Source organism: Ursus maritimus, unplaced genomic scaffold (assembly GCF_017311325.1).
Source record: "Ursus maritimus isolate PB19 unplaced genomic scaffold, ASM1731132v1 scaffold_17, whole genome shotgun sequence".
Taxonomy (NCBI): Eukaryota; Metazoa; Chordata; class Mammalia; order Carnivora; family Ursidae; genus Ursus; species Ursus maritimus.
The window spans coordinates 25,049,111-25,060,696 of NW_024424119.1; the positions used below are offsets into that span (position 1 = coordinate 25,049,111).

Sequence of the window (11,586 nt, forward strand, 5' to 3'; positions counted from 1 at the left end):
ATAGACCCAGCTCCCCTCCTGCTGTCGTCCTGCGGAGCTGCTGAGGATCTCACGGGCAGGGAGGTTCTCACTCCAAAGCCCTTCCGGAGTATGTGGCGGCCCTTTGGAGGATGCAGAGGATCTGGGACCACACTGTTTCTCTTCTATGAACTGCCCTAGATTCCCTCTTCCCAGCCTTGCCCTGGCCTCGTCCACCCTTGTTCCCTCCCTATCACACCTTTGGCCAATCAGCCCCTTCCTCATCCCATCCCGCCCCCTGCTGGACTCATGGCGACCTGTGTCCCGACATCTGAGCTGATCCAGCAAGCTGAGTCCGGAAGGCACGGGCTAGGGGACAGGCCTGGGCTGGGGGTGAGGATGAGGGACAACCCCAATCTTATGCACCTTTGGAAAAGCCTGCAGCAATGACCCTATATGCACCCTTGTGGGGGGTCAGAGAGCAGATGAACCAAGGAGTTGGGTGGCGATGAAGAAGGGCAGCGGCTTCTTAGAAGGAAGACAAGGAAACAGAGCAGGACTAGGTGCTGAGCGCACAGACTCTGGACCTGAGGTTTTGATATTTTCTTGGCTTTGTTTTGTTTTGTTTTCTTACTTTCCTAAAATTCTTACCTTAAAAACCCTCAACATTGTCCCTTTATACCCAGCCCTGAGGAAAAAGGGGGTGTTTGTGGGAGAAGACCAGGGGCTGGGAGGCCCTCATGGGTGGCGAAAGCCTGGCTGATGGAAGGGAGGGAAACCGGCAGGGGAAGGAGGGTTGTTGAGCAGTGGTTCAGATGTGCTCCCTAACATTCTTTTACCGACCTATGACCCCAAAAGGGCTTACTTCTGCGGGTGCAAAGAGGCTGAAACAAGACCGGCTATGTGGGTGGGAAAAACCCCCTTGCAGTGGGTGGCATCTGCCCCCGCGGAACCTCTTCACACGCTGCACCTGTGGGGAGGAAAAAGGAAGGGGAAAGAGGTCCTCACCGCATGCTAACAGCTGTAGTGTATGACTAATGGTGTGTGGAGGGGCGCTGGAACGGGCCCTTGGGTCTGCTGAGAGCTCGGCCCCACAGCACCACCCAGCCCTCCCAGAGAAAGTGCCCACTGAGGTAGGAAAGCACATTTGTCATCGGAGAAGAGGCAGGTGTATGCATGTGTGTGAGTGTGCACGTGTGAACATGCATCCTCAGGTCTTCGTGGTCTGTTGGGGTGTCTGTGTGAGGTGAGCTCTATGTCAAGGCCTGCTGGAAGGATTGAGCTCAGAGGATTCTGTGGGCTGAAGGGTGCCTGTGATGGCTGTTCTTTTTTTCCATGGCAGGGAAGGAGGAGCCATTTGCAGAAAAGTCTTAAAAGGTCATGGGGAGAGGTGATAGAAATATTTCTTTTTTCAGGGTCACTGTTTCCTAAGGTAACCCAGCAGCTGTTAACCGTCCTTGCTTAATTAAAGTTTCCAACAACCCGGTCCCCTCCCCCAGCCCCCCATCAGGGCTTCCTCCAGATAACAGACCATGGTGGGAGTTGGTGACTCCCTGGGGGCCTCTGGGACCTGTGAGACTGAGTGGGAGTATATCGAGCAGCTGGGGGCAGGGGTGGGTGGGGGCAGTCAGGGTACTTCGAGTCGGGGGGCAGTGCGTATGTAGACCAGTTGCAGGAACATTTGCAGGAATTCAGTAAACTGTAGATAACGCCCAGTTTTCAGAACCAGTACACAAGTGAACATGGCCCAGGTGCCCGGTAAAATGCCAAACCACGTTTCTAGTATGTGCTCAAAAAAAGGATCAATGGCTATGCTGCCTGAAGGGGCCTTTGGAGAGGCTTCAGAAGAAGGGCACCCAGAGGCAACTGGAGTGAGCTAGACTGCATTTCCGCAATGGCGCGGGTACGTGACGAAGGCCTGGCCTGCATCTCTGTCCTCCTTAGCTCCTTTGGTGATGGTTCCGCATCCCCTTATGATGCTCTGCTTTCCCTTCCAATGCCTTCTTTTTGGACTGGGCTGTGAGAGCAGGATCCTTCTGCCGCATGTGTGTCCCACGTGATGTTTACAATATTGACCTTCACATTACCTTCCAAGACTGGACATCACGGAGGACACCTGTAACTCATGTCAGGAGAGGCTGCGGGCTTTCCAGAGCTGAGCGGCCAGCGCTATGCATTTCAGCTTTTCCACGGGTATCATATCACAGGAGCACCTGCAGGACAGACAGTGGAGCCCTCTCCTTGCTCAGTCCTGGCCTCTGCTTTGTGTGTTCCAGGGCTCTGGGTTGTAAAGGTGAACAAGAGGAGGGAGCCCAGCTACGAGGGCATTGGGAGAGTTTGCTGTGTGGAAAGGGGCTCATCTATGTAAACTTTGGTGAAGTCCAGGCCACATCAAGAAGTCAAGGAAGTCTCCTCCCTGAAAGTCAGGTTATAACCATCTTCATTACTTTAATCCACCGGCTCCAGGAGGCGCTAATCCATATAGACAGAGCATGGTAGGCAGATTAAGGGCCTCTGCAAAATGTTCACACCTGAATCCCCAGAACCTGTGCGTATGTTCCTTTACTTGACAAAAATGTAAATGTGGTTAAGGACTTATTGCATTTGGTAAAACATCCAAGATATGTTAAATGAGAGGAATAGCAGGCATCTCCGTCTAAATGTTTATTTTATTGGAAGTAGTTTTAGTATTTCACCATTGAGAACAATATTTGCTGTTAGGTTTTAGTAAAAAGTCTTCGTTATAGTTCAGCATTTTCCTCTTTTTCATTTTTACTTGGAATTTTTATTAGGAATTGTATTAAATTATGCTAGCTCTAAATATTAAATATGGGAGCTTTTCTTCTTTTCCTATAGTTTTAACTAGACTAAATGTCATGGAAATTATCATTATTTAAGAATACATAGGGGTGCCTGGGTGGCTCAGGCAGTTAAGCATCAGCCTTTGGCTCAGGTCATGATCCCGGAGTCCTGGGATCGGCCCGCATCGGGCTTCCTCCTCAGCAGAGAGCCTGCTTCTCCCCCTGCCCCTCGCCCAATTCACGCTCTCTCTTTCAAATGAATAAATAAAATCTTAAAAAAAAAAAAAAAGAATAAATAAAACTTGGGTGCCTGGGTGGCCCAGTCCATTAAGCATCTGACTTTGGCTCAGGTCATGATCTCAGGGTCCTGGGATTGAGCCCCAGACCCCCATTCTGGGCTCCACGCTCAGTGGGGAATCTGCTTCTCCTTCTCCTTCTGCCCCGCCCCCGCTTTTTTTCCCTCTCTCTCTCTCTCTCTCTCCCCCTCTTCCTCTCCCTTTCTCTCCCCTCTCTCAATGAATTAAAAAAAAAAAAAAGACTACATAAAACTCAGCTCTGGTGCCCTTTGAATGCAATCTTTTCCAAAAGTAGGTCTATAATCACCTTCTTTTTCTAGTTTTTTCTAAGGTAGGTTGAGCTAGTCAAGCTTTCTTCTTTCTCTTGGGCCAGTTTTGGTCATTCACATTTTTCCTGAAATGTATCCATGTCCTCTAAATTTTCAAGTTAGTCGATGAGGAATTTTAGGTTACACCTTTTTATAATTCTTTTTTTTTTTTTTTAAGATTTTGTTTATTTATTTGTCCGAGCGAGAGTGCAAGAGCACAAGCAGGCGGAGCTGCAGGTAGAGGGAGAAGCAGTCCCCTCACCAAGCAAGGAGCCGGATGCGGGACTCATCCCAGATCAGGACCTGAACCGAAGGCAGAAGCCTAACCAACTGAGCCACCCAGGCATCCCACCTTTTATTGATTCTTCAATTTTTTCTTCTGTCTGTCATGTTTTCTTTCTCAGAACTAATCCTGTCTATTTTTTGCGCTTTTTTCTCTTTCTTTGCGCTTATAAGAGGCTTTCTTTGTTAGCCCTTTTAAAGAACTTTTTAAAATTCATGCTTTTTGTTTGTTCTGCATTTCATTCATGTCAGCTTTTGATATTTCCTGATTAATTTTGGTTTCTTGCTCTTTTTATAATTTATTGAAATAAGTACCCCCTTTATTTTTTCTCTTTTTTAAAGCTTGCTATCTTCATAGCATTTTGGGGACATATAATACAGGGTAATTGAGAGGGTATCCAGTATCACTATTTTTTCATTCAGTGTTTAAATTTTGTAACTACTATAATTTTGTTCTTTTTTGAAACCAGTTTTACTGTATTGTAATTTGTATGCAAAAAGTTTTATCAATTTTAAGCATACAATCCTATGAGTTTTGACAAATGTATTCAGTCACACAACCTCCACCATAGTCAAGGTACAGAAGATTCCCATCACCCAAAAAGTTCCCTCCTACCCCCTCACAGGCAATCCTCACACCGCTTCCAGTCGGTAACTTTAATTCCCCTTACTGGATACCAGCATTACCACTGCTTTCTGTTTATCTGTGTGGTATCCCTTTCCCACGTCTTTATTTTGAATCTTTCTTGATCGCTTTGCTTTAAGTATATTTCTTCTAAGTAGCGTTGACCAGGATTTGATTTCTAACAAAGTCTTAGGGTCTTTTAATGGAAGAATTCAGTCCACTCATACTTACTATACCGAGTGATACATTTGATTTATTTCCATCTTGTTTTTAAATGTGCGAACGCTGTTGTGAACTCTCCTTTTCTTTACCTTTGCTGGACTGAATGAATGGTTATTGATCCCACTTTCTCCTTGTTAATTTGGAGTTTGTCATTCTATTCATAGTTACCATCCCTTGCTCTGTTCCCTAAAATAGATGCACGTGACCTAGTGTGTGAAAACAGAACAGCTATTTCCATCATACTCTACTTATCTTCTACTTCCTCTCCACCTCAATAAGATATGGTCTTTAGATTACTTTTACTACCTTTCCTCCTCCTCCTTCCCCCGCAGATCCTGGAACACTCACCTTCCCCTTATCCTCACTACCTGATTCCAGAGTTTTATTGAGATAATTTAGTCCTTATTAGAATTTCCCTTACGACGTGTTCCTTCTGTTTCAAGAGTATTTAGCGTATGTGTGACATGTTATACATATACAGGAATATAGATATAAATATATAGATCATGGTTCGTTGCCCCCCACTGATTTCTTTCCTCCGCCCTTGACCTTCCCCCATCTTGAAGTCTGTTCTGATTCATTTGTTGCTTCATTAGAGCCTTTTCTTAAAAGTATTTCTCACATAAAATACTGAATGATTTTTGTAAATCTTCAACCATCTTTTTTCCCCCTTCGCGAGGTCCTGGTCGCAGGCCTTTTCTATTACCTCACGTTCAGTTTTACTGTCGTTTAACTTAACTGCAAATAAGAAGAACGAACTTTCTTTCTGCTTGGAAATGTGTGTAACATTGTTCTTATCCTTAGAGGAATATTAAGCTGTATAGGGCTAAATCTTTCTTCAGCTCAGGGACATTCCATGTATTATTTAATTATGACCTCTCCTCTGCTGTTCCTCTTCTCCCAGAACTCAAAGACTTTGCAGGCTAAATCCCCTGGGTCTGTTTCAGTCTCCCATCCTTCACCACATAATTTGCATCTCCATATTTTTGTTGCATGTTTTGAGATATTTCATCTGTTTAATTTTCTGGACCTCTTTTGGGGATTTGGCAGTAACCATCCTCTCCTTTGCTTTATGTATGGAAATTTTTAGTTCTGATATCACATTTTCTAGTTCAGGGAAATCTTCTGTGTTTGACCTTCACGCGTATCTCCCCCAGGCTCTCATTCAGTTAGAGACCATTTGTTTCCTCCACCAGGTCTCTCCGCCCTCTGGTTTGTCCGCATTCTCCTGGCCTTAAAGGCTGAGAAATTCAATCCACTGTTAGTTTTTAGAGAGCTGGAGAGACTCGGCAAAGCCATTGATTGTTCCTAGGAAGCCACCTCTTTCTGGGACTTGCTGCCTTCCTGAAGGTCCTTTTTCTTGGCTCTCAGGCTGTTCTCCAGAAACTTGTCTGCAGGAAATTCTCCCTGCCAGAACTAAGCAGAGCCCATTTAAATTTCGTCCTCTATAGCTGGGAGTTGTCAAAGGGGCTGTGGAAGGGAGAGCTTCACCAGGGTTTCCATATACCCAGACTCCCCTTGCTCTAAGTAGTCTAAATATTATTGACAGATACAGTGATACTCACCAGAAGACTTTTTTTTTAAGATTTTATTTATTTATTTGACAGAGATAGAGACAGCCAGCGAGAGAGGGAACACAGGCAGGGGGAGTGGGAGAGGAAGAAGCAGGCTCCCAGCAGAGGAGCCTGATGTGGGGCTCAATCCCAGAATAGCGGGATCAGGCCCTGAGCCGAAGGCAGACGCTTAACGACTGAGCCACCCAGGCGCCCCTTGCCAGAAGACTTAAACACAGAAGCCATTAATAGCAGGTGCCTCCGGGAACTACAGCTGAAAGTAGGAATGAGGTCTGGGAATGGCCTTTTACTTTTTTCCCACCATACTAGTATTTCTCAACCTCAGCACTTTTAACTTTTGGGGACCGAAATTCTGTATGGTGAGTGGCTGACCTGTGTGTTGTAGGACGGTCAGCAGCCTCCCTGGCCTCTGCCCCCGAGAGATCAATCGCTCAGGGCGCTCCCCAGCTGTGACGACCACACACATCTCTGCACATTGCCAAATGTTTCCTGGGGGCAAAGTCATTTCTGGTGGAGAACTACTGGTGTCTACCTTTCAGTTCTATTTAATTTTTTTAAACATGTGCACACATTATTCCTAAAATTAAACATTGGAGGTCATGAGACAGAGAAAATATCAAGCAGCTGTGAGGAAGCAGAAACCAGAAGTAGAGAATGTGCAGTAAAGGATGAGGAAGCAAGTTAACAAAGTAGGGGAAAATGGGAATAAACAAAAGAAGCAGAAACTCTGTCAGAGTCATGGGACAGGAGGAGCAGGAGTGGGAAGACCCACGTACTCCTGTCACCAAGGTCCCCAGCAGGGCTGTGACTTGAGACCCGAAACCCAGCAACAGTCTGCAGAGGCCCAGTCATATCAGAGCCACTGTTCTGCGGTCCCCATTCCATTTGGCTTCCTCCCTGCCCCAAGTGTCCTAACAATAAACACCCCCTCACTTAAGGAAGGCTAAACGAGTGTATTCCTTACAAACAAAGCCCCGTAGACTTGGTGCCCAACGAAGAGACAGGCTCTCCACAGTTTTCTGTTAGTACTATCTTCACTTCTTAGCATCACACTTTCAGAGAGACTCTGCTCAAGCAAAACAGTGAGAATGATGAGTAGGCTGCGAATAAGGTCTGTAAAAGGAACTCAAAAAAGCTTTTGCCGGGAAGGAGGGGAAAAAAAAGACTTAGGCCATCCATCAGGGCTGTCATGTACAGGAGGGAGAAGGGTGATTATATGATTGTAGCTCAGGAGGCATAACTGATGACAAAAGTAACAGGGAGGCAGATTTTGGCTCCAAAAAAACCCCACAGTTCTCTCAAAAAAAAAAACAAAAACAAAAACAAAAAAAAAAAACGATTGGAAACCAGCACGTGGTAAGGTAGTGCGTTCCCTATTCCTGGAAATGTTTAAGAAGAGGCTGGTAGGGTGGCTCCTGCAGTGGGTATAAGTTTGGGCCAGATCTGCCTCCTCCCAGCTGTAGAATTCTAGAATTTTAAAAGCCTGGCAAGAGGCGCACACTAAGCATAAATATGTTAGAGTCAAATGGCATTATAGTGCATTGAAGTAAGTCAGAAGAGGGTGACTGGTGGAGTTGAGCAATAAGGGAAGATCTCAGAGGTTCAGCATCTTCTGCTGGACCTGATGTGCTGGTCTTTCCCCCCACAGAATTGGTCAGAACTGGTGGTTGCAAGAGATAGAAAAATCTAACTTAGAATGACTTAAGCAAAAAAGAGAATGCATTAGCTTACATAACCGAAAAGTTCAGGAGGCAGATCTAGCCCTGGGCATGTCTGGATCCAAGTTTCAACTGAAGTCATTAAGACTTGGTCTCTCTCCAGGTCCCAGCTCTATTTCCCTCCTTACAGCCAAAACCAGCTTGGAAGTTTAGACTCATCTTGACAGAGTACAGAGCAAGGCCAAAGATGGAGGGGTCTTGGCTGGATGGCTTACTAGGCCCCTCCCCACCTACAAGTAATTCCTTAAGAACTTTCTATCATTGAACATTTGACCGTCGCAAAGACCCTTCCTCTTACAGTCTTGGGCTTATCCCCAATCCTCCCAGCTGAGTTCTCAGGAAGAGGGGGAAAGCTGGGGCTCCAGAAGGCTCTCTTGGCTTCCCCCACTGATCTGCCCCCTGGGAATTTGCCAGGAACAGGGCACTCCTTATGGCTGGAATCTTACACGAGTCAGGGAAGGGAGGTCACTAGGGAAAGCACCCCTGAAGCTTCAGAAGGGAAGACAGCTGCAAGGTGTTTGGGAAACGAGTGGACCAACTAGAGAAATGAGGCAAGGGAGTCCTCTGGAGGTGTCTGAGGTAGATCTGGCTGCCCCGATTTATTTTTTTTCCAAGACGTAGGGATCAACTAGGAAGTTGCCACCTCGGAGACAGACAAGTAAGACAGAAAAATTAAAAGGCTGTAAGGCAGAGAGAAGGTAAAAGATCCAGGCGTCAGGGACCAGAGGGAAAATAACGTTCAGATCGTAGCCAGCTCCAGACCGAGCGAGTCGCTCGCTACGTTCTGGGAACCGGGAGGCGCTGTTGAGGGAACCGCAGGGTCCAAGCTCCGCGAAGCGTAGGGCTAAAGTCGTGGGGCGGGGAAGATTGCGGAGGTAAGGGAGNCCGGGTTTGGTCCTGAGCCGGAGACCTCCGGAGATCCGGAGAGCGGTTGAGAAGACAGAGTGTTAAGGCCTGAGATGGTGGTGTTTGAGGTCTTGGCGGCAATTTCCGGCTCGTCCCAGTGGGTTGGCGGGACCCCAAACCCCTTCTCTTACAGAGTCCGGCTCTCACGTCCCCCAGGCCGCGAGCACATCGAGCGGTCTTCAGACTAGCAATCCTCAGAACCCCACATCCCGCTGCCAGTGGTTACCCGCATCCGGTGCCGGCCCCCAAAGCCACCCTCCCTCCCACACAGCCTCAGCTGCCTGTTCTTTACCGCGACCGGCGCCTCTGCTGGGGGAGGCCCAGGTTGGGGTCCACGGAGGCAGATCTAGCATTTAGGTTATTCTGTGTGTGTGCCGAGGGGTCTGCCTTATTGGGACCACCAGGTAGGGCTCAGGAGCACGGTTCCCTACTCTGGTTTTCTCTGGGTCTGTGAGTGGGAAGGAGAGATATTTGGAAGTAAAAGCCTGGCTGCCACTGTCTTCTGGCCCTGAAACCTCAGAAAGGTCTGTTAAGCCAGACTTGCCTCTACAGAAACCCTATGGGGAGGTGGGTAGCCTTGAGGTTGTGGATGGCGGCAGCGCACTTGTAGAGGCCATGGGAAGAGTAGGTCAGGGGCTGGTAAGCTTGCAGGCTCCGGGTGGTGGGAGTGGGGTGGCTCTGAGTGCAAATTCTGACGATGTTCTATCAGCAGCAAGTACAGCTTGAGCTGGGCTCCAGCCTCCACCCCTAGCACCCACCCTGGCAGTGTTGATGCCACAGATGCTCTTTGTCACTATTCTCCATCACGACACCCCCAGAAGTGCTCTGTGCAGAGAGCAAAGCTCACACCCCTACCACGTAGGGCCTGTTGCAGGTCTGTAGCCCTCTAGATAAAAAGCTAAACACTTTCTGAGAAGTTTTATTTGAAAACTTGGGGACACAACAGAGGCAGCAGGATGTGGACTGATATTCTCCAGCCAAGGTTCTCAGATAAGAAGTCAGGTTTGGGTTCCTCAGGTCACTAGGTTCCAAGATCCCTCCAGACTGCGGGCTCCCAAGGAGTATACCCACCCTTCTCCCCTCAGGCTGTTACCCCCTCCACCACTGCCCACTTCCTGTATCTGAGGGGACACTGAAGTAGTAGACTTTAAGGGAGCCAGAGCAGAGAGGATCTGGTTAAAATCCACAAGGAGGGGGAAGTGAGAAACTTGGGAGCTTGGGGCCTTCGAGAAATAGATAGGAAAAAGAGAGAAAGAGAGTGATGGAGAGGGGGCCACTGCCTCTGTTTCCTCCATCCCCAAGAAACTGGGGACCTACTTGTTCCCCTGAGGTGTCTCCCTCACAGTTTAGATGGGAAGTCTGGGAAACATTACCTCCTGTGACTGGACAATGGCTACCTGTCTGTGGGGGGTGGTTGGGAAACAGTCATGACGGGGCAGGGTAACAGTCACCCCTGCAGCAGAGGAGGCTGGGGCATGCATGTCCCACTCTGCCAGCCCCTCCCTCTCAGCTGGGTGCAGGCTGGCTGTTGGCATAGGCCTGGTCTGGGAAGGAAGCCCGCGCTCTGCGGGTCTGGGCACACACTGAGGCGTAGAGCTCCGGCTCGGGGCCTGAGGCCTGGGGCTTTGGCTCAGAATCCAGCACCACCTCTGAGTACTTGATGGGGGTTCCGGGGCTGGGGATATGGCCCTGAGAAGGCCGCAACTGCAGGCTGGTATAGCACATCACTTTCTCTGCAGCCTGGAGATTCAAGGCTGTTAGAAGTTCACTGGACCCTTGGAAAAACCCCCACTTCCTTCCCTCCCCTCTTCCTCAGCCACAACTGACTCACCGTGCCGGGGCCTCTAGGAGTTGGGTCTTGCTGGTCTGGCCCTGGTTCTTGAGATAGCCGACCTGAGATAGGGAACAGTAGTAATCTGGTCACTTCTTGTTCTTCCTCCTGCAATCCCTCATCCCACCCAACCAGGACGTGCGTGGCCTCGTTGCCCCTCCCCTCTGCCAGCTTCCTACCAGTCTGAAGATAAGGCAGGTTCCCATATAGGGGGACCTCTTCCACAGATCCTCCAGAGCTGCAAGACAGAGATTAGGGGATGAGGGGACTTCTTCCTAAGGGGGAACTCTTGATCACTTATCTCCGTTGTCCCCTACTCACCGTCCCTGTCCCAGATGGCTCCCGCTCCGGCCACTAGTCCATCGGAACAAGTGCGCAGCCAGTGAGATGAGAAGCAGCAGCATCGCAGCCCCTAAGAGGGCCCACAACCCCCAGGCCTGGGTCACGGTGGGGATTCCTGTGGATGCCGGGGGATGGAGGGTGTTACTACCCAGCCCAACCCCCCAGGTCCTAGCAGGTGGGACACAGGGCCATGTGACCCCTCCCCCTGCCCCTGCCCCGCCCAGCTCACCGGGCGCTAGCGGTTCTGTGCAGTTGTCACCTCTGCTCATGACTGCTGACCTGGGAGCTGAGTCTGCAAGCCCTGCGCTGAGGGGTCAGCCTGGTTTATGGCCTGATAGCTGCTGCAGGCCCCTCTACTCTCACCCCTCCCTGGGCCTGGCCCCCACAGCTCAGCATCCCCAATACTGCTGGTGGCAGAGTCACTGGTTTCCGGGGAGGAAGGGGGAGGGGAGGGATGAGTGAAAGAACAAAGACACCGCCCTGTGCCTGCACCTGCGCCACCCAGCATCTCCCAAGCTTCCGCCCCCACCCCTCGTGGCCCTATACCTTCTTTGGCCAGAGAAGAGAGAAGCAGGCCTGAGATTACTGTGCCACTGCGCAGGTGAGCCTGGGAAGACTCCCAGAGACAAAGTAGCATGAGGCAGGACCAACAAGACAAGGAAGCCAGGCCATAGGACAGAGATCTCCTTCCGCCACAGGGTGTCGCCTTTTCTCTCCAACTCC

General features: G+C 49.3%; 1 protein-coding gene across 1 annotated transcript; it reads right to left on the minus strand.

Moving 5' to 3' along the window:
- Positions 1–9,593: 9,593 nt before the first annotated feature.
- SIT1 (signaling threshold regulating transmembrane adaptor 1) lies at positions 9,594–11,298 on the minus strand. Its single transcript, XM_008695178.2, has 5 exons — positions 11,093–11,298; positions 10,843–10,978; positions 10,701–10,759; positions 10,522–10,583; positions 9,594–10,430 (listed from the first exon to the last, which is right to left on the minus strand). The coding sequence occupies exons 1-5, from the start codon at positions 11,130–11,132 to the stop codon at positions 10,197–10,199; spliced, it is 531 nt and encodes a 176-aa protein (XP_008693400.1). The 5' UTR covers positions 11,133–11,298; the 3' UTR covers positions 9,594–10,196.
- Positions 11,299–11,586: the final 288 nt, after the last annotated feature.